Source organism: Trachurus japonicus, chromosome 13 (genome assembly GCF_045865225.1).
Source record: "Trachurus japonicus isolate A0001 chromosome 13, Traja_1.0".
Taxonomy (NCBI): domain Eukaryota; kingdom Metazoa; phylum Chordata; class Actinopteri; order Carangiformes; family Carangidae; genus Trachurus; species Trachurus japonicus.
The window spans coordinates 12,391,269-12,417,047 of NC_140919.1; the positions used below are offsets into that span (position 1 = coordinate 12,391,269).

The following is a 25,779-nucleotide window of genomic DNA, read 5'->3' on the forward strand; positions in this document are numbered from 1 at the left end:
CTTTTTGCGTTGCCTGCAACGCAAACAAAAACCAAAAGCCAAAAATGAAAGACCAGAAACCCCCCTAATTTAGAAAAATTTAGAACGATAAACAGCTTCTAATCATCAAAGCAACAATCACCCACACAAAGATTCTTTAACGGTGTGACCCAACAGCAGACAGACAACAGCTCCAACAAACAGACCAGCACATAATATTGTAAAAAACTCACACTTCCCAGAAGCCCAGATCGATGCAGGAGCCGGCTGGCTAAAGCTGAAGAAAAACTGAAGAGCCACAAACACGTCCAAGTTCGTGACGCCAAAATTGTGGTATATTGATGTGTTGATGAAAAGAAGGGATTACCGCTGACACGTCTTCGCTTGTATTCAAAAAAGAAGTTTATTAACAAGAAGAAGAACAGTGTACAAAGAATGCCGAATCCTGGAGCATCTCTGGTCAAAAATGAGATCTCTCTCTCCTGGCCCAAAGCTCTGACCTTATATATGTTTCTAACTCCAAACACTCCACCTTCTCCGGACAGAGAGAAACCTCCCGTCCAGATGTCCAATGACCTTTGACCTGACCCTTTAACTTTTAGGCTAGCGAAAAACCCCATATCCTGTATCCTATGTCTTTTACCCATTAGAGAAGCCAATGGGTCATTCAGTCGTCTTGGACCATGCCTATCTCCTTAGGTCAGATGACTAAACAAATAGTAGAACCCATTAAGCTGATCAGTTCACACATTCCTTCAGTTCAGAGAAAGCACACATAATATGAAGATAAGATAATACAAGACATTTAAGCAAGAAAGTTAAGGTGTATAATACACTACAAACTACTGTGATTGGGAGACTCTCCTCTTTCAAATATGCACGGCCGCACGCCCTTGATGACCTGTCAATCAAAACAACAACTGTGAAGCGCTTCGAAACAGCAGAGTCTTTCAGAGGGAGAGAGAGAGAGAGAGAGAGAGAGAGAGGCAGTGAGGATGATGAGGTTCTGACTAATTTGATGAGGAAGATTATGAAAAAAGAAGAGAGTAGAGATTTCAGCCTGCTCAGACAGCAGGGCCAGTGGGCCTCAGCTCCAGATCAACTCCAGCTCTGTATTCAGACCTGCTGAGCTCTCAAACTAGTTTTTTTTTTTTACCTCTCAAACAGTACCACAGTGACAACACATATAGGGTACATTACATAGGCTAAATATTGTAAATTTTGTGTGTTTTTTGTCTACTTAGTTGATATTTGGAGAAAATTTCTCATTTAGGGCTACACACATCTCATGAAGTTGAAATCAATGAAGTCAATATTTAGCTTCTGTTATCCCACATTTGAGACATTTGGTGAGAATGAAAGTTAGGCCTAACATTTATGCTCAAAAAGCAATTTCACAATTTTTTTTCACACTTATCGCCTTATATCATACAGTAGATTCCACTGCTTTTGTGAAGCCCAGACTTTTGTATACCCATTTCAAGCACCACAACAGTTTGTTCTCATGATTGTGAAGAGACTAATTTTTTCATGTCTTCACCCAGGATTTACTCAATGCAATTTTACTGATTGTTGTGCAAGTTGTATATCTCAGGGTCAGAGGGGACATAGAGATACACTGTTATGTTATCGTTATGATCATTATGATCATTGTTGGGGGGGCGCCTGAGAGTAATCTCGCCTAGGGCACCAAAATGGCTAGAGCCGGCCCTGGGTGCCTGTCGTTGTTCCGGATGGAGTTCAATTTCCTCAACATCCTCATGTTTGCAACCTGCTCCACACTGTCCTGGGGGGTGCCAATGGTGGAGCTGGCCTTTTTGATCAGCTTGTTCAGCCGATTCCGGTCAGAAGTACGGGCTCCGGCCCCCCAACACACCACACAAAAGAAAAGAGCACTTGCCACTACAGACTTATAAAAGGAACAGAGCAGAGGCTGACAAATGTTAAAAGACCGCAGCCGTCTGAGGAAAAAAAAACAGTCTGCTCTGCCCTTTTTTGTAGACTGCCTCCATGTGGCTGGACCAGTCCATTTTGTTGTCCAGCAGCACACCCAGGTATTTATATGTGGAGACAGTTTCTACGTCTGTGAGCAAATTTAACAGATGATTAAAGCAGAAGTAAGCGGATGTTTGTGTTAATATACTAAGTCTTAAATAGTTATATCTTCGTGTTTGGTCCGAAACACGGGTCTGTCAGTCAATCTGCTCTGCTGTAAGCCAAGGAGAAAACTTCTTGTATACTTCCTTGTTTCCTACAACCTTTATCCAATGAGGAGAGAGAACGGCATGAAGGGCTGTGTGTGCAGCCAAGGGATGCGCGTGAATGTGGTGACGTAGGGACGAGGACCAATAGATCTATGACGAGGGCGGGGGCTACTAACTCCATCGGCTGAGAAAAAGTTAGCCAAAACGACCAGATCGCTTACTTCTGCTTTAATTGGTGACCTGGGAACTAATTATTGAGCAGTGGAGAAGGGGTCAGATGAAAGAAGCTTTCTTTTTGGGTTTGGTTTATTTGTTGTAACAATTGTCTAAACTGTTTGATTTGTTTTGTTTTTTTACTCTTCTTTTATTGTGTTATTTTCACATGTTGCAAATAAGGTCTATTCATTTAGTCCTACACACAGCCTCACATCTACATTCACCACCAGGGGGCAGTGGTCTTCAAACCTTTTCTGCTCATGGCCTCCAAAGTGGAGCCTGCTGAATAATCTCTAAAACCCTTGTGTGCACTCACATCAAACTGTAAACACTGATTCTGATTTACAACGTAAAGTTTAAGAAACAACTAATCCAGGAGGGGGGTGAGTGTCTCTGCTCTTGTGTGCAGTCCCCCCTCCCCCGTCGCCTCAGTATCCTGTTTGTAGTTTTTACTTTCACTTTTGAACCATGCGGTTGTGCCTCAGTTTATTTTCTCCTGTGAAGGTAACGTGAACAGTCTTAATGTTTTCCTCGATAACACTGTCGTTACCTGGATTCTCTGCTCTTCAACTCATAGTTGTGTTGTTGTTGTGTTATTATAATGTTACTGTAGCTGAGTCAGAGCTGTAACTGTAAAGTCTGGACCGACAGAACCGTGCCCGCCAATGTTGTGTGGATTGACAGAGACAATGAGTGTCAGTGGCAGCTGGAGAGTCTTTTTCTCTCTTTGAATTTCCAGTTTGAGTGAAATGACTGAATGTTGTGTTAGTGGAGCTGTGAGGTGAAATAAGTTGAGGCCCAGTTGTTGTGTGTTGAATAATCAGCTGTGTGTTTCCTCTACAGGTGAAGCCATAAAGTGTGTGTGAGCTGATGTGGATGTGACCTCAGCAGCATGGATCAGTGTGAGGACAGAGTGAAAAGTCTGTGTGGGGGACGTCAGAGCCAGACCAGAGGTCAAAGGTCAGATGAGCATCTCTAACTGTTCATGACTCAGATCACTGCTCCATCATTATTCCCACTCAAAACTCTGTGTGTGTTGTGTTCAAGGCCAGAGCAGCAGCACAAGCCACAGTCTGCTGGACCTGGACCTGGACCTGGATCCAGATGTGTGTCCATCGGTCGCCATCAATTCAACTGGAGGCGGTCTATATTTGAAAGGTCAGAATTTAAAACAGTCAGAAAGACTTTTCTCTCATAAAGTCAGTTGTTGTGTTTATTATTAAGATATTTATCCAACATGCAGATTTATCAGTTGTGTTGTTATTTCAGGATCCAGCAGCAGAGACCATACCCTCCTGAACCCAGCTGTCTGTCTTTAAAGAGCAATGACTCAAAGGAGTGGTACGCTAACTGTAAAGGAAGACGTGGATCAGCTGATCAGCTGTAAGACAAAACTAAATTTCAAAGCTTTTTAACATTCTTCCTGTGGAGTAAAATTTCAACAATTCTCTATAAAATCTGAGTTATAACTCAGACACACATTGTCCAACTGCAGTAAAGAGTCCCTGCCTGAACATCCACATGTTATATTCAGTGATGCTCACAGTGCAGCCCAGTAGCAACAGGAAATATGTCAGCACCATCAAAACAGGAAGTAACCACTGGGTTGAAATCATCCTTTCATTTGCACTAAATGTTCATGGTCTTGTTTCCACCTGGTAGAAGGAACATGGTGATGTTGGCTGCATCAAGTCGCCTCCTGGTGGCAGCTTTGAGGTGTGCAACAGGATGAGGGGGCTGATTAGTGATTTCTAGTGAGTTCAGAGTGATGTCAGACACAGAGAGCAGAGACAGAGGATCAGATCAGTTACAGGAGCTGAAGCAGAATCTCAGCAGCAACTTTTTACAGGAGCAGACGAACAAACGTCCATAAATACTGAGAGAGAGAACGAGCAAAACTCAGGTAAAGATAGAAACTTCAACTCATCTATAGAACAAAACACACAGATAAATGACATTTACTGAGGTGAAATCACCATTGTTATGGTTTACAGCTTTTCTCTACAAGAAAAGGGAAGAAATCAAGGCTTGTTGTTTATTTAGGATATGAACTATTAAATAGTTTGCTCAGACTGTCCTTTTTCTGAAGATGTGCAGCACTTAATGATTGTTTAACAATTCAAGAAAAGGAAATCATTCACATTTATAACTTGATAGTACCTTTGCAGATGATTCTTTTGAAAATCTAAAACTATTCACACATAAGTTTTTTTTATTGAGTGTGGGGAACATCAGAGCCAGACCAGAGGTCAAAAGTCAGAATTGAAAACAGTCAGAAAGACTTTTCTCTCTAAAAGTCAGTCATTGTGTTTATTATTATTATATTTTTCATCATGCTTTTTATCCAGCATTTATCAGTTGTGCTGTTATTTCAGGATCCAGCAGCAGAGACCAGACCCTCCTGAACCCAGCTGTCTGTCTTCAAAGAGCAATGACTCAAAGGAGTGGTACGCTAACTGTAAAGGAAGACGTGGATCAGCTGAACAGATGTAAGACAAAACTAAATTTCAAAGCTTTTTAACATTCTTCCTGTGGAGTCAAATTTCAACAATTCTCTATAAAATCTGAGTTATAACTCAGACACACATTGTCCAACTGCAGTGAAGAGTCCCTGCCTGAACATCCACATGTTATATTCAGTAATTATCACAGTGCAGCTCAGTAGCAACAGGAAATATGTCAGCACCATCTACTTAAAACAGGAAGAAACTACTGGGTTGAAATCATCCTTTCATTTGCATTAAATGTTCATGGTCTTGTTTCCATCTGGTAGAAGGAACATGGTGATGTTGGCTGCATCAAGTCGCCTCCTGGTGGCAGCTTTGAGGTGTGCAACAGGATGAGGGCCTGATTAGTGATTTCTAGTGAGTTCAGAGTGATGTCAGACACAGAGAGCAGAGACAGAGGAGCACATCAGTTACAGGAGCTGAAGCAGAATCTCAGCAGCAACTTTTTACAGGAGCAGACAAACAAACGTCCATAAATACTGAGAGAGAGAATGAGCAAAACTCAGGTAAAGATAGAAGAAACTTCAACTCATCTATAGAACAAAACGCACAGATAAATGACATTTACTGAGGTGAAATCATCATTGTTATGATTTACAGCTTTTCTCTACAGGAAAAAGGAACTAATCAAGGTTTGTTGTTTATTTAGGATATGAACCTCTATTCTGAAGATGTGAAGCACTTGATGACAGACAGACCCATTTCTAAGGTGCCTTTCACTTCCAAACTTTTGGAAAAAGTGGTCGCTAAGCAGCTAAATACCGCACTGACCATCCACAGTGTATTTGATAAATTTCAGTCCGGCTTTCGTGAGAAACACTCCACTGAAACTGCTCTCCTCAGAGTCATTAACGACATCATGATGTCCTCTGATGCTGGAAAGTGCTCCATTCTTCTACTTTTAGACCTCAGCGCAGCTTTTGATACAGTTGACCATAGTATCCTCATCAATAGACTTAGAGATTATGTGGGTATCTCCGGGTGAGCCCTTGACTGGTTCATCTCATACCTGTCGGGAAGAAGCTTCTCTGTGTCCGTAGGCCCTTTTAGATCGGAGTCTACCCCCCTATCTTGTGGGGTGCCTCAGGGATCGGTTCTGGGTCCAACCCTCTTTGCCCTCTACCTGCTCCCACTAGGCAAAATTATTTCTAAGTATAAAGGGATATCATACCACTGTTACGCTGATGATATTCAGTTATATCTCTCTCTTGACCCCAGCAGTAATAATAATTTTAATGTTCTATGTGATTGCCTGGCTGAAATCCAAAGCTGGATGGCCAGCAACTTTCTACAGCTTAACACCGACAAATCGGAACTCCTTATCGTTGGTACTGACAGTGTCGTCGCTGAGGTGAACAATGTTATTGGTTCTCTAAAACCATTGTTACGCCCCAACCTTAAGAATCTTGGTGTCATCTTTGACCAGCATATGAATCTTGACAAACACATCAATCATCTATCCCGGACCTGCTTTTTTCACCTCCGTAACATCGCTAAACTCAGAACTATGGTTTCTACATCTGAACTAGAAATGATCATCCACGTCTTTATCACATCTCGCCTTGATTATTGTAATTCACTCTTCTCCTGCCTTAGTAAATCTTCCATTGACCGTCTGCAATTAATTCAGAATGCTGCCGCCAGGCTTCTCACCAGGTCCCGTAAATCGCAACACATCACTCCCATTCTGTTCTCCCTACACTGGCTCCCGGTATACTTTAGGATTCATTTTAAATTACTTGTTATAACTTATCAGGCCATTCACGGACTAGCCCCCACCTACATTTCTGATTTACTGAACCCACACACCACATCTAGACCACTCCGCTCCTCAAACCAAGGCCTACTCGCCGTCCCCCGCTCGAGGCTTATAACCAAGGGTGACAGGGCTTTTCAATCTGTAGCCCCAAAGCTCTGGAATGCCCTGCCTCCCCAGCTGAGAGCAGCCTCCTCCATGTCTTTATTTAAAAAACAGCTAAAAACGCACCTGTTTACACTGGCGTCTTATTAACTGTATTTAATCTTTTGTAATTATAACTGTTTTTATTGCTTGTTGATTTGTGATTTGTGTCTGTCAATGTGTCACTGAAATTTGCCCATTGCACTCTGCTTTGTAAAGCACTTTGTGACTGTCGTCTGTGAAAGGTGCTATATAAATAAACTTCTATTCTATTCTATTCTATTCTATGATTGTTGAACAATTTAAGAAAAGGAAATCATTCACATTTGTAACTTGATAGTACCTTTGCAGATGATTCTTTTGAAAATTTAAAACTATTCACACATAAGTTTTTTTTATTGAGTGTGGGGAACATCAGAGCCAGACCGGAGGTCAAAGGCCAGAATTGAAAACAGCCAGAAAGACTTTTCTCTCTAAAAGTCAGTCGTTGTGTTTATTATTAAAAATGTTTTCATCAGGCTTTCTTTCCAGCATGTACATTTATCAGTTGTGTTGTTGTTTCAGGATCCAGCAGCAGAGACCAGACTCTCCTGAACCCAGCTGTCTGTCTTTTAAGAGTGATGACTCAAAGGAGTTGTACATGAACTTTAAAGAAGGACGTGGATCAGCTGATCAGATGTAAGACAAAACTAAATTTCAAAGCTTTTTCCTCATCATTCTTCCTGTCGAGTCACATTTCAATGATTCTCTATAAAATCTGAGCTATAAGCGTCCACGAAACCGAAAGTAGGAAATGCGGGGCGGCTCGCCCAGGAACGGAACAGAAAATGAGAGCGTCATAATTCTTTTTTTAATGAAAGCGGGACACTTCAGCCTTTACATTGATCCCATCGGTGTTTGTAGCTTACCCGGAAGCCGAGCAGTCAAGCCATGACAGGCTGAAATCCAATGGGAAAAGCTGTGAGCGGTCATATGAGCGGCCAAAGATCGTATTTACATCAAGATGGTTACTATCTTGATGATGATGATACTATTAGGAAATCTCTCGAATCATTTTAAAAATAATTATTTGCTACGCTGTTTCGTGTAGCTGCACGTGTAGCTGCACGTGAGTTTTTCTCTGTGTTTCTCTGTCACATACATCCGTGTACCCACCCACGTTCATTTGAGTACCACCCGTGCCCGACCCGTGAATTTACACAAGACAGTTTATCCACCCGTTGAAGACCGTTTTTGCAGGGTACCCTTCGGATACCCGCAGGGGTCCCACCCGATGCAGGACTCTAGTTCAGCCTCAATCTCACACTCTCACACTCGAGAGAGAAATCTCACGCCTAATCTGACAAGTCTGGAAAAAAAAAAAGAGAGGGAGAGCAAAGGCCGAGGCACAGCCTGACCTGACCGAGTTATGTTTTCGGACCGAATGCAGCTCAAACTGACGTGTCCGGTCGGGCTGGTTGGGCCGGTCCAGCCCGTTAAGAACTAATCATAGAAGGCTGAAAGTAATAGGACACGTCTGTTCTGATCATTCAGCAGTGTGAAGCTCAAGCATGCGGGAGCCTCCTTTCATATATTAATATCTGAGAATAGGGCAGAAAACAGTAAAGTGTGGCCTGAAAGAAGCCCATGGTGAAGCAGAGGAAACAGGGCCTTGACAGGCTGGTCCAGTCCAAAATATTTTGCCCACCAGCCACAGCTCCCCACTAGACCAGTTTCATACACTCCAGCCATCCTTGCCATTACAATGATAGGAACCACAGTCAGTAAATCTGCTTTTTTTTTTTTATCTGACGCAAATGTTGTCTTTTCCTTTTAATCCCTTTATTTTCTAACAAAATGCTTAATTTACATGTTAAAATCACCCCAGACCCTCGTACAGGGGTTTAATTTGTCGCCTTTTCCACCTCTTCTCAGTTTGCAGGTATGGTGTGTGTGTGTGTGTGTGTGTGTGTGTGTGTGTGTGTGTGTGTGTGTGTGTGTGTGTGTGTGTGTGTGTGTGTGTGTGTGTGTGTGTGTGTGTGTGTGTGTGTGTGTGTGTGTGTGTGTGTAACTGCATATTATTATTATTATGGAAAAGCTAGGGCTGATAGACACTGCTATATACTGTAGGTCAAATTATGGGGAAATAATTGCTAATCGAATCGAAATCGAATCGAATTGAAACTTAATCGTTAGGGTTAGGCTTAATCAATGCATTGACAAAATATTTGCTAGATTAATCAATTACAAAAATAATTGTTTTACCCAGCCGCCAGACCAGAGGTCAAAGGTCAGAATTTTAAACAGTCAGAAATCAAGCGTAGCTGGCAGGCCATGATGTCAAGCTCTAAATCAGCACAGTGTAGCTGTCATCAGGACCAGCGGCTACCGACACTGCTACTCTTCTCTGCAGCCCGTCCGCTCATGGTGCTCACAGCATGCTATCATCACCTGTACGTCGGTGGGAACATGCTGCAGAACTTTTCTCTGGATTTACTGGGCCCATAACCTGTTGGCAGAGCAGCCATACAGCGGCTACGGGTGTAAAACCCACTTTGTCAGCACCGAACGCGGAGGAGAAGGAAGGAAGACGTGAGAGACGCTCAGTTTGCCTCACATGGCACTCAGCACTGCAACTGCTCTCAGCTGCATGCAGGAGGGCTCTTTTTATTAACCACGCCCACCAGACAGGTGGCTTCACCTTCACAATTAAATCATGTCACCGTCAATGTTCTGACAAGTAAACATAAATAAATAAACAATCAATAATTGAGAATAATTGAGAGCACCACTCAACAGGTGCAGATCAGCTGACTCCCCGTGGCCGCTTCCTATTGGGGAAATGCATTCAGAGTGCCCTATTTAAACTGCTCTAGCCCAATGTCACCTCCTTTGCTGCTGCTTCCTCTGCTGGCTTTTTTGTATCTTGTTGGTTGCCCTGCTCTGTCTGGGTTTTCTTTGCTGTTGTGCTCTCTGCTTATGCCGTTCATGATGGCTCATGAAGGGCAGGAAGGTGTGCTCTTCCTGCCTCAGGCTTTCCACGCAAGCGCGTGGAAGAGCAGGGGGTCCCAGAACAGTACCATACCGCCAAATAAAACTTGTGCAAGTAAATAAACATTATTTTGACAAAGTGGTCCTGACAGAAAGACTTTTCTCTCTAAAAGTCAGTTGTTGTGTTTATTATTAATATATTTTTCATCATGCTTTTTATCCAACATGCACATTTATCAGATGTAATGTTGTTTCAGGATCCAGCAGCAGAGACCAGACTCTCCTGAACCCAGCTGTCTGTCTTTTAAGAGCAATGACTCAAAGGAGTGGTCTGCTAACTTTAAAGGAGGACGTGGATCAGCTGATCAGATGTAAGACAAAACAAAATTTCAAAGCTTTTTAACATTCTTCCTGTGGAGTCAAATTTAAATGATTCTCTATAAAATCTGAGTTATAACTCAGACACACATTGTCCAGCTGCAGTAAAGAATCCCTGCCTGAACATCCACATGTTCAGTGATGCTCACAGTGAAGCCCAGTAGCAACAGGAACTAGAATTTGTATTTCCTGAAGGAAATACGTGTTAGTGCTGAAAGCCATTGCTGAATCATGCTAAATTAGCAGAATAAATTGACAAAGACATGCAAGAAACATGTCTAAGGCAGGAATTGAACCAACAACTTCATGAATGATAACCTGACACACTAACCGTATGACCACAGAGGGCCTGAGTTACAATGAGCTTTAGACTATCAGGAATCAAAGACTGTCCAATGACAACTGAATAGTTGGAATCAAAAGTCAAGCAATGATGACATGACTGAGGCAGGAATCAAACCCATGACCTCATGATCACTAAACCTTTATTCTGCCATTCCACCTCAGAGAGCACACACTTTTCAAGACTGTTGTCTGAGCACCATTGCTGAATTAGCAAACGCAATTGAAAAATAGTGCAAGTAGTGATCAACATGCAAAGGTATGACCAAGGGAGGAATCCAACCCACGTGCTCATGGTCAGTAGATCTTTAGGATCATCAGCCCAGTGATCTAACCACTTGACTACAGTTGAATTCAATGAGAGGCATGTAAAAGAAACCCCTGTATAAGAGGCTCACTGACTTCTGCTTAAAAAAAAAAGTCTCTTAACGAACACCTGTAGCTAATTGAAAGCGGGGGAGGGGAGGTGAATTCTGCCTGTGACGTCCATTAGTGGGCAGCGCAGGACAAGAAATGATGGATACAAATCATTCAAGACTTTGGCTTTTCTCTGCCGCCTTCTTGGTTTTCAGAGTTCCAGGACTATGTTGAAAATAAGCCAGCCCAAGTGGTATTAGTTCATTCAAAAAGCCTGACACACTAACAAGACTGCTCAGGCGGGATTCGAACCAGTAAACTTGGGGTTGGCAAGCAGCCACTTCAACCACTGGACTATGGTAACACTTCAGGGAAAAAGAGGTTGGGTCTGATGAATGTGAGATCATTTAATGATAGCTGAAAACTTAGCAAAATAGTAGAAAAAACAGCAAGAAGTAGAAATAGAGGACTTCTGTGCAAGGTGTGACTATGTTTTGTCAATTTAAACAAAGTATAATGCCATTTACAGAAAGTTACAAACTGGAGCTCCATCTGCTCGGCTCTGAAAAAAAATGAACTAGTGTGAATGGGAGCAGAGAGCTCCCTGGCTGCATTTAAAAAAAACATTTCTTTCGTCTCTTTGCGTTTTTGACAAGTGTGGCTACAAACTGTGGGCAAATTCTTCTGTCTAGAGTTTAATTTGTGGCCGTGGTGACAGTTTAGCCAGAAAAATTCCAGAATGTTTTTTGCCTCTCTCCCACTTGATGATGTCACCACTCTAAGCTCTGCTCGTTAGATGCAATTCATCAGTTTCACATGACGTCACTGTGTTTCTGCGCCACCATATTTGTGTCCGAATCAGGACAATCTGGGCACAGATCACAGCATGTCACTTTACCAGAACAAGTGGAATAGTAGGAGGAAATCAGCAAGAGACCGAAAATTGACATTATTTGAAAGATGCCAGGATTATATTGTGCTGTTGGCTGTGATAGCAGTCGCCAAAGAAACACCGGACTGCAGTTTTATTCCATCCCAAAAGACGTAAAGTTTTTGCCTCTCTGCCTCTAAATGGTTGACTGCAGGCAGTCTATGAGTCGCAGCATGGGCTGTGACAAGTCTCACAAAAAGAGTGGATAAACTTTTTTTTTTTAATTAGGGTCTTTTATTTCTGTATAACAGACCGTTGCTAGGGACGCCGCTCTGATCAGAGTGTGGTATATTGATGTGTTGATGAAAAGAAGGGATCACCGCCGACACGTCTTCACTTGCATTCAAAAAAGTAGTTTATTAACAAGAAGAAGAACAGTGTACAAAAAATGTCGAATCTTGGAGCATCTCATGGTGCCAATGTGAGATCTCTCTCTATGGCTCAAAACCACAATCTTTATATACTTTCTAACTCCAAAACTCCACCTTCTCCCAACATAAGGATATTACTTTCCAAATTAGGCATTAACTGTTCAACATTAATGGAAGCATTCTGTAAATCCAAACAATAGCTGTATCTGTCTAACATACACAGTTCATGTATTGTTTTCATAAACACAAGACAGGATCTAACCTATATATAATTTTACGACTTTGAATTCATCCTTCGGACGAGGCTGAACATCAGCTTAAGGCTCTGTGAACAACAAAAACACTTTCACCTAGGGTGCATCTCACAAGGGTCACTCATGTCTCATCTATTACTATTACTAAACACTTTCCTTCAGTTCCAAGAAAAACAGAAGAACATAATACATGATGTTAAAGCAATAAGTTCAGGTGGATAATACACTACAAGAGGAGCAGAGCAAAATAACTATGCAGGATATTTACCTTGTGTTTAATTTTTACCGTCATTAAACAGCTTCAGACTAATTATGATGTTAGATAAATGACTTGTAGCTTGTTAGAGAGAGAGTGGGGGCTCTCTGCCTCCCACAGTACTGATGGAAACCAAACCTGCGATCAGAGGGGACGGACCTGCGCTGTGTCACAGCTGTCTCTGTGCCACTGCGAGTCTGTGACACAAACGTGTCCTGTAACCGTAGTTTCTTATTTATGACAGATAGGACTACATGATAACTCATCAATCTACTGACTGATTATCAAAAGCTTGTTGAAAACAAGTGCACACGAGTCGACCGGGAGGAGGGTGAGGAGCAAACAGCGGAGAAGTGACCGGACTTCGGACTCAAATTAATTAATTCACTCGTAAACCGTGTAATAAGTGGGATAATGTAGAGTTAGTCTGTTATGGAGAAATAAACCCAGACAGGATGTATGAAACCCTTAGCCTAGAAATCTAGGCGCACCCTAGTGGCAGCAAATATATTTGCTCAGTAGGTGGGTCTAGAAACGAGCCATAGGAAGTTTTTGAGTCTTGAACACCGTTTGTGTTCACCAATCACAGCGCTCTATCTGTTTAGAGAGTCGTTGGGTGGGCTTAACGCGACGATGACATACATTTTAATTGGCTTGTCAGGCTAACGTCATCCTGCTCTTTGCCCTGATTAGTTGTAGCGCTCAAGCGCTACCCTATTGCGTGCAGAGGCAGTTTGAAAGACAGCCTTCATCCCGCCCCCTGGATTGAGCCGAGGTCTACCGGTCGTTGCCAGACTATACATTTTAATGATATAGTCTGGCTTGTCAGGCTATGAAACCCTGTCATTTTATCACGAAAATGTAATTTCCATCCTGCGGTTTGCATGCTGTCATATGAGGAGAACTGTCAAATCGGACACAAATATGGCGGCGGTCACTGGGACCCATGAATACACACCCATTATAAAGTTGGATTTTGTCAAAAACTTTAATGATTTTAAAACTGCCAAATATCTGAAACTGTTTAAGATATCAATAAGTACAGGAATAAATTAAAAGTTTGTCTACAGTTTAAAAGTCAAATGAAGTCTATGGGAGAAAGTATGCTGAAGTTTAGAAGGTTCAAAGAAGTAAGAAGATTTGAAGAGTTTGAAGACTGTTTCAATGTATGTAAATCTGAACAATTTGAATATTTGAAAAAGTATGAATAGTTGAAAAATCATAGCACCTATGTCGCAGAAAAGCTGAACGCTTTGATATATTAATTGTTGAAATAACACAAAGTATGAAGGACTAGTTAATGGACAAAAAAGTGGTGGTTGTAAGAATAATAAGTTTAAACAAAATGGCCGAACTGAACAACAATAGTGTGAATGCTGAGCACTATCTACTTAAAACAGGAGGAAACCACTGGGTTGAAATCATCCTTTCATTAGTGTGAATGCTTTCAGCATTTACTCTGTTCGGCCATTTTCTTTATACTTTCTTTATACTTATGCTTTCATTTCTTTATACTTATGCTGTGGGACACAAGCCATAATAGGCTTGTTATGACGATAACTTAAAATTATTTTAGGCTATAGCCTACTCTATGTGACAGTTGAGGTTCCTGTCACTATGCCCCCAATTGATCATGCGCCCTGGCTACTTGGCCAAGGGGATGTCCCTTTGGGTGACTGGCAAGCGCGTGTGACTCTTACCCGGGAGGTGTGGGTTCAATCCCCGCCTGGGCCCTCTTCACCTTGCCACATAGCATCACCACAGGCGGTGCTTTACAGTCAGGAATTTTCTCAATAGGTCTAACTTGTAAAAACAAACAAACAAAAAAAGAGCTTATAATAAATCACACAAATCTTCCTATCATTCGAAGATTGGCACGGCGGCCTATTAATAGACAGTATGCTCAGCTCAGTTGTGCAGCAAAACCTCAATTTTCCATAAGAAGCCAGGGGTAATAAGTCTGCTTCACCTTGAACTGAGCTGCTGTCCAAACAGTTGTGCATCCCTGACCTGTTGCTGGACGTCCCACACACTCTCCACTCACTGCGCTCTCCTCTTCTTCTGAATCTCCCTGCTGTAAGTGGGCTAATGCCAGGGTCCCAGCCTGTTGCTCCGGCCACTGTTTCCCACAGTTTCAAATAAATTACGTCCGCCACGAATAGATTTCTCGGCAATATCGTTCCGTTCATTCATCTCACTCTTTAGTGGATTTTCTTCCATAAAAGAGATTAAAAAATATATTATAAATGATTTGGTAAAGGTTTATTTTAACCAGTTACTCTTTCTTAAAAATATGTTGATCTTCCTCTTGCCTCTCAAAAATAGAGGACCAACCTCCTCTGCCTCTACATGCATCAGCCCCTCAATGATTTTAGTAGCCTGACAAGCCAGACTATATCATTAGCAAATATATTTGCTGTCGCTAGGGTGCGTCTAGATTTCTAGGCTATGATTTTAGACTTTTGAGGGCAATTTGTAAACATCTCCAACAATTTATCTTTTTCTCATAAATTTCAGTCTGTTCTCCTAATGGAGATGTCAGGATTTTGAGCTTCTCCATGACCTAACTTTTGCCTTTCCACCTCTATAAATAGTACAATTAGTTTGTAACCCCCCCCCCCCCCCCCCCCACACACACACACACACACACACACACACACAGCTAAATCAGACTGACAAAGGACGCATCTTATAACATGTGCCAAGTCTATCTATCTATCTATCTATCTATCTATCTATCTATCTATCTATCTATCTATCTATCTATCTATCTATCTATCTATCTATCTATCTATCTATCCATCCATCCATCCATCCATCCATCCATCCATCCATCCATCCATCCATCCATCCATCCATCCATCCATCCATTCAGCCATCCATCCATCCATCCAGCCATTCAGCCATCCATCCATCTCTTTCTATCCGTCATCCCCCTCTGTCTCTTTCTACCCCCTTTCTCTGTCTTTTTACTTATTTATTTATTTCCGTCTTTGCTTTCTGTCTACCCCTCTCTATCTCTTTCTATCATACCCCTCTCTCTGCATCTTTTTCTCTCTTTATCTTCTTTCTTTCTTTCTTCTACCCCTTTTCTCTGTCTTTTTACTTTCTTCTTTCTTTCTTGCCTCTTCCTTCCACCCATAGAAAGACATTCATCTCTCAGCCTCAGCCTCAGTTTTATGTTTTAGCTTTAGCCTTTTTCAACATTTCCTCAGCAGTTTCTTCATCTAACTCAGCATTGTTTCAAGAATTTCTTCAGCTCATTCAGCAATAGCGTTCAGCTGCTTTCAGCATTCACATGCATTTCCTGCTGGAAATGCTTCTTTTTCTAGTTATTCTTACAACTTCCGCGTCCTTCAACTAGTCCTTCATACTTTGTGCTATTTCAACAATTCTCACATTAAAACGTTCAGCCTTTTCGGGACATGGCTGCTATGACTTTTCTCTTTTCAACTATTCATACTTTTTGCAATATTCAACTATTTCAACTATGTCCACATACTTTCAGCTAGAGACTTCATTCAAATTCTAAGCTGTAGACAAACTTTTTAAGTGTTCCTCTGTGACTCAGCTTATTGATATCTTCAACAGTTTCTGATATTTGGCAGTTTTAAAATCATTAACATTTTTGACAAAATCCAGCTTTATAATGGGTGTGTGTTGCGTCTAACGAGCAGGGTTTAGAGTGGAGACATCGTCAGCCAGAGTGTGAGAGAGGCAAAAAACAATCAGGATTTTTTCTTGCTAAACTGTCAGCACGGCCACAAATTAAACTCTAGACACATGATTTTTTTCCACGCTTGTCCTGTCTCATGTGATGTGCTCAAAACAGCAGACAGACTTACAGAATTGTCTCAGTGAGCCTCTTTGTGCAGCTAGACCTGCTCCAGTGCCTCATTGACTTCAATACAAAAGTAGGAGCTGACCCCCTTTTCTAACTAGCCAGGTTGAGAAAAGTATTTGCCCTACAAACATATAATGCACATCAAAATGCTCAGGAAGGTCTCCTTGCCCAGATAGTCTCTACCACATTCTGATAAGAGATACGGTTCTCTTTTTTTTGGGCTGTTATTAGGAGAGCTGCGCCAAGCTCAAATCTGACTGTTCTGCTCCTGCTCTGTCTGTCAAGTCTGTCTCACACACACACACACACACACACACACACACACACACACACACACACACACACACACACCACACTGTGCCACCCAGTAAAAGGTTAGCAGTTAGTCACCATGGCAACCTGCCACACAGGTGTATTCAATCAGATCATTAGCACATATCATTACTATACAGTAAGTCCAATGCACATGAAGTGGAGGCTGGTTCATAGAGTCAGAGGAGGCCCCTGAGGCCAGGGAAGATCAATATATTTTTTAGAAAGGTTGAAATAAACCATTACCAAATCATTTATAATATATTTTTTAATCTCTTTTATGGAAGAAAATCCACTAAATCCACTTAAAACGGTTCAACAGCGACAGCTGGAGGTGGAGGAGACAGAGCAGTCTGTGTGAAGAGCAGGGAGCAATTTGTGGCGAAATGGCAGAAAACAGGTTTAGTGATCATAAGGTTGTGGGTTTGATTCCTGCCGCAGTCATGTCACATCATTGTGTGACTGCTCTATGATATCTCCCAACAGTTTATCCAGAAATCTGAAATTTATCCAAGGCTGGGACTGAAAGTTTGGCGCACATAGCAACAGTAACCAAGGGGGGTTGGAGAACTGTCATTGGACCGACCTGATGTCAATCTTGTGTTCTGGTTGCTGATTGGTAAGGGAGGACGTCCTCCCTTAGTGCGTCATTTTATGTGTCTTAGCCAGATCATCATGAAAAAATCCTAAATGCATTGAGTGAATGGAAGGAGATCCCGCCCCGAGGCGTCTAGAGGAGGACAGAAGCCCTCTGTCCTCCCCTAAGCCCCCCCCCCCTCATCACACAGACTGCTCTGTCTCCTCCGCCTGCAGGCTGCGCTGTTGAGCTGTTTTAAGTGGATTTAGTGGATTTTCTTCCATAAAAGAGATAAAAAAAAATATATTAAATGATTTGGTAAAGGCTTATTTCAACCAGTTACTCTTTCTTAAAAATATGTTGATCTTTCTCTTGCCTCTCAAAAATAGAGGACCAACCTCATCTTTTCAGCTCACATTCATCAGCCTGTCAATGATTTTAGACTTTTGAGGGCAATTTGTAAACATCTCCAACAATTTATCTGCTTCTCATCAATTTCAGTTTGTTCTCCTAATGCAGATATCAGGATTTTGAGCTTCTCCATGACCTGACTCTTGGCTGTCCACCTCTATAAATAGTACCCCTATTAAATACCCTATTAAATAGTTTGCTCAGACAGTCCTTTTTCTGAAGATGTGCTTGATGATTGACTAACTTGATGATTGTTTAACAATTTAAAAAACGGAAGTCATTCACATTTGTAACTTGATAGTACCTTTGCAGATGATTCCTTTGAAAATGTAAAACTATTCACACATGAGTTGTAAATTTTTTATTAAGTGTGGGGAACATCAACGCCAGACCAGAGGTCAAAAGTCAGAATTTAAAACGGTCAGAAAGACTTTTCTCTCTAAAAGTCAGTCGGTGTGTTTATTATTAATATATTTTTTCATCAGTTTTTCTCCAACATTTATCACACATTTATCAGTTGTGTTGTTGTTTCAGGATCCAGCAGCAGAGACCAGACTCTCCTGAAACCAGCTGTCTGTCTTTAAAGAGCGACCGGTCAAAGGGTTGGGACGTTGACTTTAAAGGAGAATGTGAATCAGCTGATCAGATGTAAGCTGTAACTGCCAGTCAGACTCAGGTTATTGTAGAAAAGAACCAGTTTGTACGACGTGTTGTTGGACCAGGTCTGAAATCAAAGCGTCTCTGTTGTGAACGTCCTCAGGGGACATATAAAGTCCATCTTGTATTATCTCTCTGTCCTGATGTTCACTTGACACTGATTCCTCCCCAGAGTGGACCAGGGGAGCTCAGAGGTTCCCAGTGGTCAGTCTGCCCAGCAGCATCAAACACACCTGGACTCCATATTTATGGTGAGGACATGCCCAACAGCTGCTGTTACATCTGTTGTGTTCAAAATCATCTCCATGCTGCACTTTGACACCAGTGGATTGTCAGTCTGTCCCACATGGATCTGATGTTTGGCTCCATGGTTTTAGTTTGATGCTGTCACTCATAGAGTTTCTGTTCCAGCTGCTGGAGGAGAACATGGTCACTTTTGTGAAGAACGAGCTAAAGAAGATCCACAAGGCTCTGAGTCCAGATTACCCAGAATGCTTAGGGAGTCAGAGGGAGGATGAGGAGGTGTTGGACGGTGAGGATGAAGAGCAGAGGAGGAGCAGCAAAGAGGCATTAGTGAAGATCACAGTGAACTTCCTGAGGAGGATGAAGCAGGAGGAGCTCGCTGAGCGTCTGCAGAGCAGTAAGAGGATTTCTCTAAAGATTCAACATTACGGACAAATGAGACGTTTACTGACATCAACACATGGAGGGAAACATGTTCATGTAGTTGTTATTCAGAGGAATTAAAATGTTAAGTTTTTTTATTGATCTTATGTTTTCTTTCAGGACATGTTGCTGCAGTTTGTGGACGTAAACTCAAATCTGCCCTGAAGAAGAGGTTCCAGTGTGTGTTTGAGGGGATCTCTAAAGCAGGAAACCCAACTCTTCTGAACCAGATCTACACAGAGCTCTACATCACAGAGGGAGGGGCTGGAGAGGTTAATGTTGAACATGAGGTCAGACAGATTGAAACCGCATCCAGGAAACCAGACAGACCAGAAACAACCATCAGACAAGAAGACATCTTTAAAGCCTCAGCTGGTAGAGACCGACCAATCAGAACAGTGATGACAAAGGGAGTGGCTGGCATTGGGAAAACAGTCTTAACACAGAAGTTCACTCTGGACTGGGCTGAAGACAAAGACAACCAGGACATACACTTCACGTTTCCCTTCACCTTCAGAGAGCTGAATGTGCTGAAAGAGAAAAGATTCAACTTGGTGGAGCTTGTTCATCACTTCTTCTCTGAAACCAAAGAAGCAGGAATCTGCAGGTTTGATCAGTTCCAGGTCGTCTTCATCTTTGACGGTCTGGACGAGTGTCGACCTCCTCTGGACTTCCACAACAATGAGATCCTGACTGATGTGACAGAGTCCAACTCAGTCAACATGCTGCTGACCAACCTCATCAGGGGGAAACTGCTTCCCTCTGCTCGCCTCTGGATAACCACACGACCTGCAGCAGCCAATCAGATCCCTCCTCAGTGTGTTGACATGGTGACAGAGGTCAGAGGGTTCACTGACCCACAGAAGGAGGAGTACTTCAGGAAGAGGTTCAGAGATAAGAAGCAGGCCAGAAAGATCATCTCCCACATCAAGACATCACGAAGCCTCCACATCATGTGCCACATCCCAGTCTTCTGCTGGATCACTGCTACAGTTCTGGAGGAGGTGTTGAAGACCAGAAGAAGAGGAGGGCTGCCCAAGACCCTGACTGAGATGTACATCCACTTCCTGGTGGTTCAGTCCAAAGTGAAGAAGGTCAAGTATGATGGAGGAGCTGAGACAGATCCACACTGGAGTCCAGAGAGCAGGAAGATGATCAAGTCTCTGGGAAGACTGGCTTTTGAGCAGCTGCAGAAAGGAAACCTGATCTTCTATGAATCAGACCTGACAGAGTGTGGCATCGATATCAGAGCAGCCTCAGTGTACTCAGGAGTGTTCACACAGATCTTTAAAGAGGAGAGCGGCCTGTACCAGGACAAGGTGTTCTGCTTCGTCCATCTGAGTGTTCAGGAGTTTCTGGCTGCTCTTCATGTTCATCTGACCTTCATCAACCCGGTGTCACAACAACAAACAACTTCCAGGTGGTCTCAAGCGTTTAGAGAAAAACCTGACCCAATTTCTTTCTACCAGAGAGCTGTGGACAAGGCCTTACAGAGTCCAAATGGACACCTGGACTTGTTCCTCCGCTTCCTCCTGGGTCTTTCACTGGACACCAATCAGACTCTCCTACGAGGTCTGATGACTCAGACAGGAAGCTACTCACGGTCCAATCAGGAAACAGTCCGGTACATCAAGAAGACGATTGAAGAGAGTCCCTCTGCAGAGAAAAGTATCAACCTGTTCCACTGTCTGAATGAACTGAATGATTGTTCTCTCGTGAAGGAGATCCAACAGTCCCTGAGATCAGGAAGTCTCTCCACAGATAAACTGTCTCCTGCTCAATGGTCGGCTCTGGTCTTCATCTTACTGTCATCAGAAAAAGATCTGGATGAGTTTGACCTGACGAAATACTCTGCTTCAGAAGAGGCTCTTCTGAGGCTGATGCCAGTGGTCAAAGCCTCCAACAAAGCTCTGTAAGTGTACAGATGAATGTACATAGATTATATAGATGTATATAGAGTATTTTTTTTATATTGCTTTTTTATGCCTTTACAGTATTTGTAGGTCTGAATATCTGAATTTCCCTTGGGATCAAAGAAGTATCTCTAAGTCTAAGATAGTTGGTTAATTCATTATTATACAAAAACACTTCTGTCTTTTCAACAGGACAGAAAATAAATTAATTTCTTCTTTAATTCCTCATGATCATCTCTTCAGACTGAACAACTGTAACCTCTCAGAGAGAATCTGTGAAGCTCTGTCCTCAGTCCTCAGCTTCCAGTCCTCTAGTCTGAGACACCTGGACCTGAGTAACAACACCCTGCAGGACTCAGGAGTGAAGCTGCTGTCTGGTGGACTGGAGAGTCCACACTGTAGACTGGAGACTCTCAGGTGAGGATCCATCCCGCTGTTCATCTGATGACGCTTGAACACAGCAGCAGGTGTTAAAGGACAATTCCAGGCGAATTCAACTCGGGGGTGTATTTTTCTATCATTTTAGGTCTAAAAGAAGGAATCTGAAGATTTTGACTTTAATTGCGCTGTTTTGCGGTAGTTGCATCTGTCCCCGCATCGCCATGGCAGCAATGAATGGGAGTGGATGTAAGTTCCGCTGTTTAGGCTGTATACAGCCCTCAAAGCCGCATTTTTTTTCCACAGACAGCGTCAGATGGCTACTCAAACATGCACCGAGAAGTTTATTTACTGCAAGCCGACATGTTTGTAAAACTAGATCTAATTCAAGGTCTCCCGGAGTCTCGCGCGAGCCCGAAGTTGCAGTGCTGGTCTGTTCAGATGCAGTCGGAGCTACCGTTTGTGTCATAAACACAGGAATATCAACTCTTGACTTGCTTCAAGTGTACATTTTTTTCCACAGACAGCGTCAGGTGGCTACTCAAACATGCGCTGAGAAGTTTTTTTTACTTGAAGCAAGTAAAGAGTTGATATTCCTGTGTTTATGACACAAACAGTAGCTTTTCCCACTGCATGTGAACACACCGCGCACGGCAACTGGGTCTCGCGCGAGACTCCGGGAGACTTTGAATTAGATCTAGTTTTACAAACATGTCGGCTTGCTTGAAGTAAATAAACTTCTCGGTGCATGTTTGAGTAGCCATCTGACGCTGTATGTGGAAAAAAATAGCGGTTATGAGGGCTCTAAACAGCCTAAACAGCGGAACTTACATCCACTTCCATTCATTGCTGCCGTGGCGATGGGGGGACAGACGCAACTACGGAAAACAGGAGCGATTAAAGTGAAAATCTTCAGATTCCTTCTTTTAGACCTAAAATGATAGGAAAATACACCCCCGAGTTGAATTCGCCTGGAATTGTCCTTTAACAAAGGGTTCCTGTGTGTTGTTGTGTGTGTGTTCAGTCTGTCAGGAAGTCTGATCACAGAGGAAGGCTGTGCTTCATTTGATATGTTCATATTTTTAGTGAATGTTGAACTAAATGAATCAGTTTATAAATGATGAACCTGAGCAGCGTTCACTGTCACCAGAGTGAACACAACAGGTTTTATGAAATTTTTACATCACGTGATGTGACATCTCCATGGAGAGGGCCCAGCATCAATAATATGTTGCTGTGGTACAGATGGTACAGACACATCTACTACTGCTTTTTTTTTGTTAACAATTTTTTATTCATTTTTCATGTCAACATATAGAAAAAAATGAAAGTCATTATAATAAAAGACAAAATAAAATAAAAACATACAGTGTATTCACAGTTGGCAAGCAATTTACTATTGACTGAATATTCAAAAAAACAAACAAAATAAATCCAAACAACGACGACAAAAAAGAGAGCGCACACGCAAAAAGAAAAAAAAGTATATACACACACACACACATACATATACACACACGTTTATACATACAAACAAAAATACCAAAACAACCAAACCAAAAACAAAGGTGCCATACATGTTCTAATGTCTAAGGGTCAACCCCCCCACCCCCCCACCCCCTACCCCGAAACAAACACACTCTCACACACTCAAGTCCAGATCCCTGCATGTCCACATGGCCCTCCACACATATTCTTATTTTATCCAAGCCCCCAATCCCCACCCCAAAGCCCTTCACACCCATAATCACATATTGGCACTTAATTGACAAAACAAAGACAAAACAAAAATAACAAAAAACAAAGCCAAACATAACTCAAAAGAAAATCCTTCCTTCCCTGGTGAGTGATCTGCATCCCCCCCACCCATTAACCCACCCTTTCATAGGCAAGATTCATAACAACTATGATAGCTTCTTTTTTTTTAAAGTATATTTTTTGGGCGTTTTTGCCTTTATTTGATAGCATAGTGAGATAGACAGGAAAGGGGGAGGCAGAGAGAGGGGGAATGACATGCAGGAAATGTCTGCCCGACGTGGGATTCGAACCGGGGACGCCTGCGTTGAGGACTGTGGCCTCTACATGGGGCGGCCACCTTAACCACTGCGCCACGCACCACCCCACAACTTTTTTTTTTTGATCAAGGTCTTTTTTATTTTCAAATATAACAAACACAAGAAATACAATTCACACATGGAACAAACAAGATTAGTTCCTGTCCAAGATTAGTTCCTGTCCAAACAAACTTCCCGTGCCCCCCACCCACTTGTACTGGAACCCAAGAAAATTTCAATACATCCAGATTGACACATACACAGACTAGGTGAATAAAAAAAAGAAGACTATAACGAAGTGAAAATAAGAAGAGAAAAACAAACAAAAAAAAACAAAAACAAAACAAAACAAAAAACAAAAACATACATTTGGGTTACATAGATATGTTAATAGCTGCCATGCCTTCCACAAAGGAGATAAATGGCTGCCAAATGACATAGAATTTTCTAGTGGTCCCTCTTACAGTATATCTATTTTTTTCTAAATGAACATAACTCATAACTTCCCTTACCCATTGGCCATACGTTGGGGGGGAAGCATCTTTCCATTTAACCTGTTCACGCAGGCCCCCTAGTGGTTGGGACACCGGCGTCCCAAATCAATAACACATGAACGGCGTCCTTAATACAACGACAAGTAGGCCTGGTGTAATTAAAACTCCACCACAGACCTTTTAAGGACACTTTAGGCAACATGTAGAAAAAAAAATGAAGTTTCTAGGTGCTACGGTTTTTTCACAGTCACTGAAAATGTCTCAAACAATATCAGACTACGGCAGCCCACAAGCGACGTCACGTCAACAACGAAGGTGATTTAAACATATGTACCATCTGTACACCTCTTCTTTCACCACCAAAAAATCGTATACTGTCATATAAACAAAAGCAAAGAACAAAAATGCAGTTTTTACCCCATTAAAGTTTTAAACAAGCCTGCTCACTCAACACAAACAAACCCGGAAGTCATTTTCGAGTGCCGAAAAATACGGACAATCATCAATAATAGACCCACTAAAACACTGAATAAAATTACAAGCTTACCCTCTTGTTAAAGCTGAAGATGTGCTCGACAAAATCGGCATGGTCGATTTTATCCATCGTGACCAGATAATCCATCAATGGTTACGTTTACCCGCAGTGCTAATGCTATGAGCTATTATCCGTCAGACTGCGCACCCGCTTTGCGCAGCTGGCATCGCCTGTCAATCAAAGTCACGGGGGTGAAAACTTTTTGGTCCAATAGCAGAGACTCTAAGGTGTGACCTGATATATAATGATCCCTGATTGGGCAAAGCTTAAGCCTGCACCCAGCTGGTTCCTGTGGTTCCCTCTCCCCCTAGTGTCAACAAGTAAGCAATACAAGTCTCCACAAAAAGTGTGCTTTTACTGCCCCAAGTTTAATTAAAATAATAATAACAGACAAAATGAACTATTTCAAATGTCCTTGTTAATTTAAGCCATCACTGATGGTTGTGGGATGTTTACTTCTGGAGTTATAAAGGAAAATAACAATATAATGCAGGCGAAAATAGATAAATTCATGTTTGGATGGGTTTTGGACACTAAATATTCATCCCCATAAATTAAATTTTCAAATGGCATTTTACTTATGTAACTGGTGTTCCTAAAAGCCATCAAGTATGTGATTTGCCCCAATAGGTTATCTGTTGGAAAAAAAAAAATCTCACTAAAATCTTGCAGTGTGCATTTTAGCCAAATTGGACAATTTTGGACAGTTTTTGCACACTGGACAACGCCAAGGGACACTGTTTGGAAAAACTCTATAGTGCCTCAGTAGTTTTACATATCAACCTAAAATTTGGTACACATGTGGACAGGGAGTGTGTGAACCATATATGTAAAATTCAACCTGTTTTATAATTAGGATTTTGATATATCACCTTTTCACCAAAAATTTCAAACTGTTTTTTTTTTTTTTTTAATTGTAATTTCAGAAGCCCATTTTTTTATGGAATGACTCAATTCAATATTTTATAGATATAGATGTAAAGGGACAAAGGTTGTCTTTCATTTAAGCCATAAACCATAGTTGTGGGATTAGTACTTCTGTGGTTATAAAGCTTTAATTGCAGTGATACAAAAACAGGCGGAAATTGCCAAAAATGGCCTCTGCATGAAGAGGTTAAACAGGATAAGTCTCCTGGCCAACAAAGAGCAGAAGGCCATCATACCTAGGTGGTTCCCAGAAAAAACGGCACCCACCGGAGCCACACCAAATAATGAAATCAAAGGAGATGGGTGCACTGTTTTCCCACATATTCTGGAGAATGCCTCAAAGATA

General features: G+C 42.0%; 2 protein-coding genes across 2 annotated transcripts in view; both read left to right on the forward strand.

Moving 5' to 3' along the window:
• The window catches only part of LOC146975644 (NACHT, LRR and PYD domains-containing protein 3-like), a 151,676-nt gene that overhangs the window by 102,711 nt on the left and 23,186 nt on the right, over positions 1–25,779 (forward strand). Inside the window, exon 7 of the mRNA XM_085796640.1 lies at positions 21,289–21,462. Within this exon, the coding sequence (XP_085652766.1) occupies positions 21,289–21,462 (174 nt within the window). The remainder of the gene's footprint in view (positions 1–21,288; positions 21,463–25,779) is intronic.
• LOC146975650 (uncharacterized) lies at positions 3,292–21,135 on the forward strand. Its single transcript, XM_085794638.1, has 7 exons — positions 3,292–3,359; positions 3,447–3,557; positions 10,034–10,147; positions 18,639–18,717; positions 18,878–19,106; positions 19,253–19,686; positions 21,127–21,135. The coding sequence occupies exons 1-7, from the start codon at positions 3,292–3,294 to the stop codon at positions 21,133–21,135; spliced, it is 1,044 nt and encodes a 347-aa protein (XP_085650764.1).

Coding starts and splice junctions, on each gene's coding strand:
- LOC146975650 (XM_085794638.1), top strand. CDS start 3,292: ATGGATCAGTGTGAGGACAGAGTGAAAAGTCTGTGTGGGGGACGTCAG. Junction 3,360..3,446: donor AGCCAGACCAGAGGTCAAAG/GTCAGATGAGCA, acceptor GTTGTGTTCAAG/GCCAGAGCAGCAGCACAAGC. Junction 3,558..10,033: donor AGGCGGTCTATATTTGAAAG/GTCAGAATTTAA, acceptor ATGTTGTTTCAG/GATCCAGCAGCAGAGACCAG.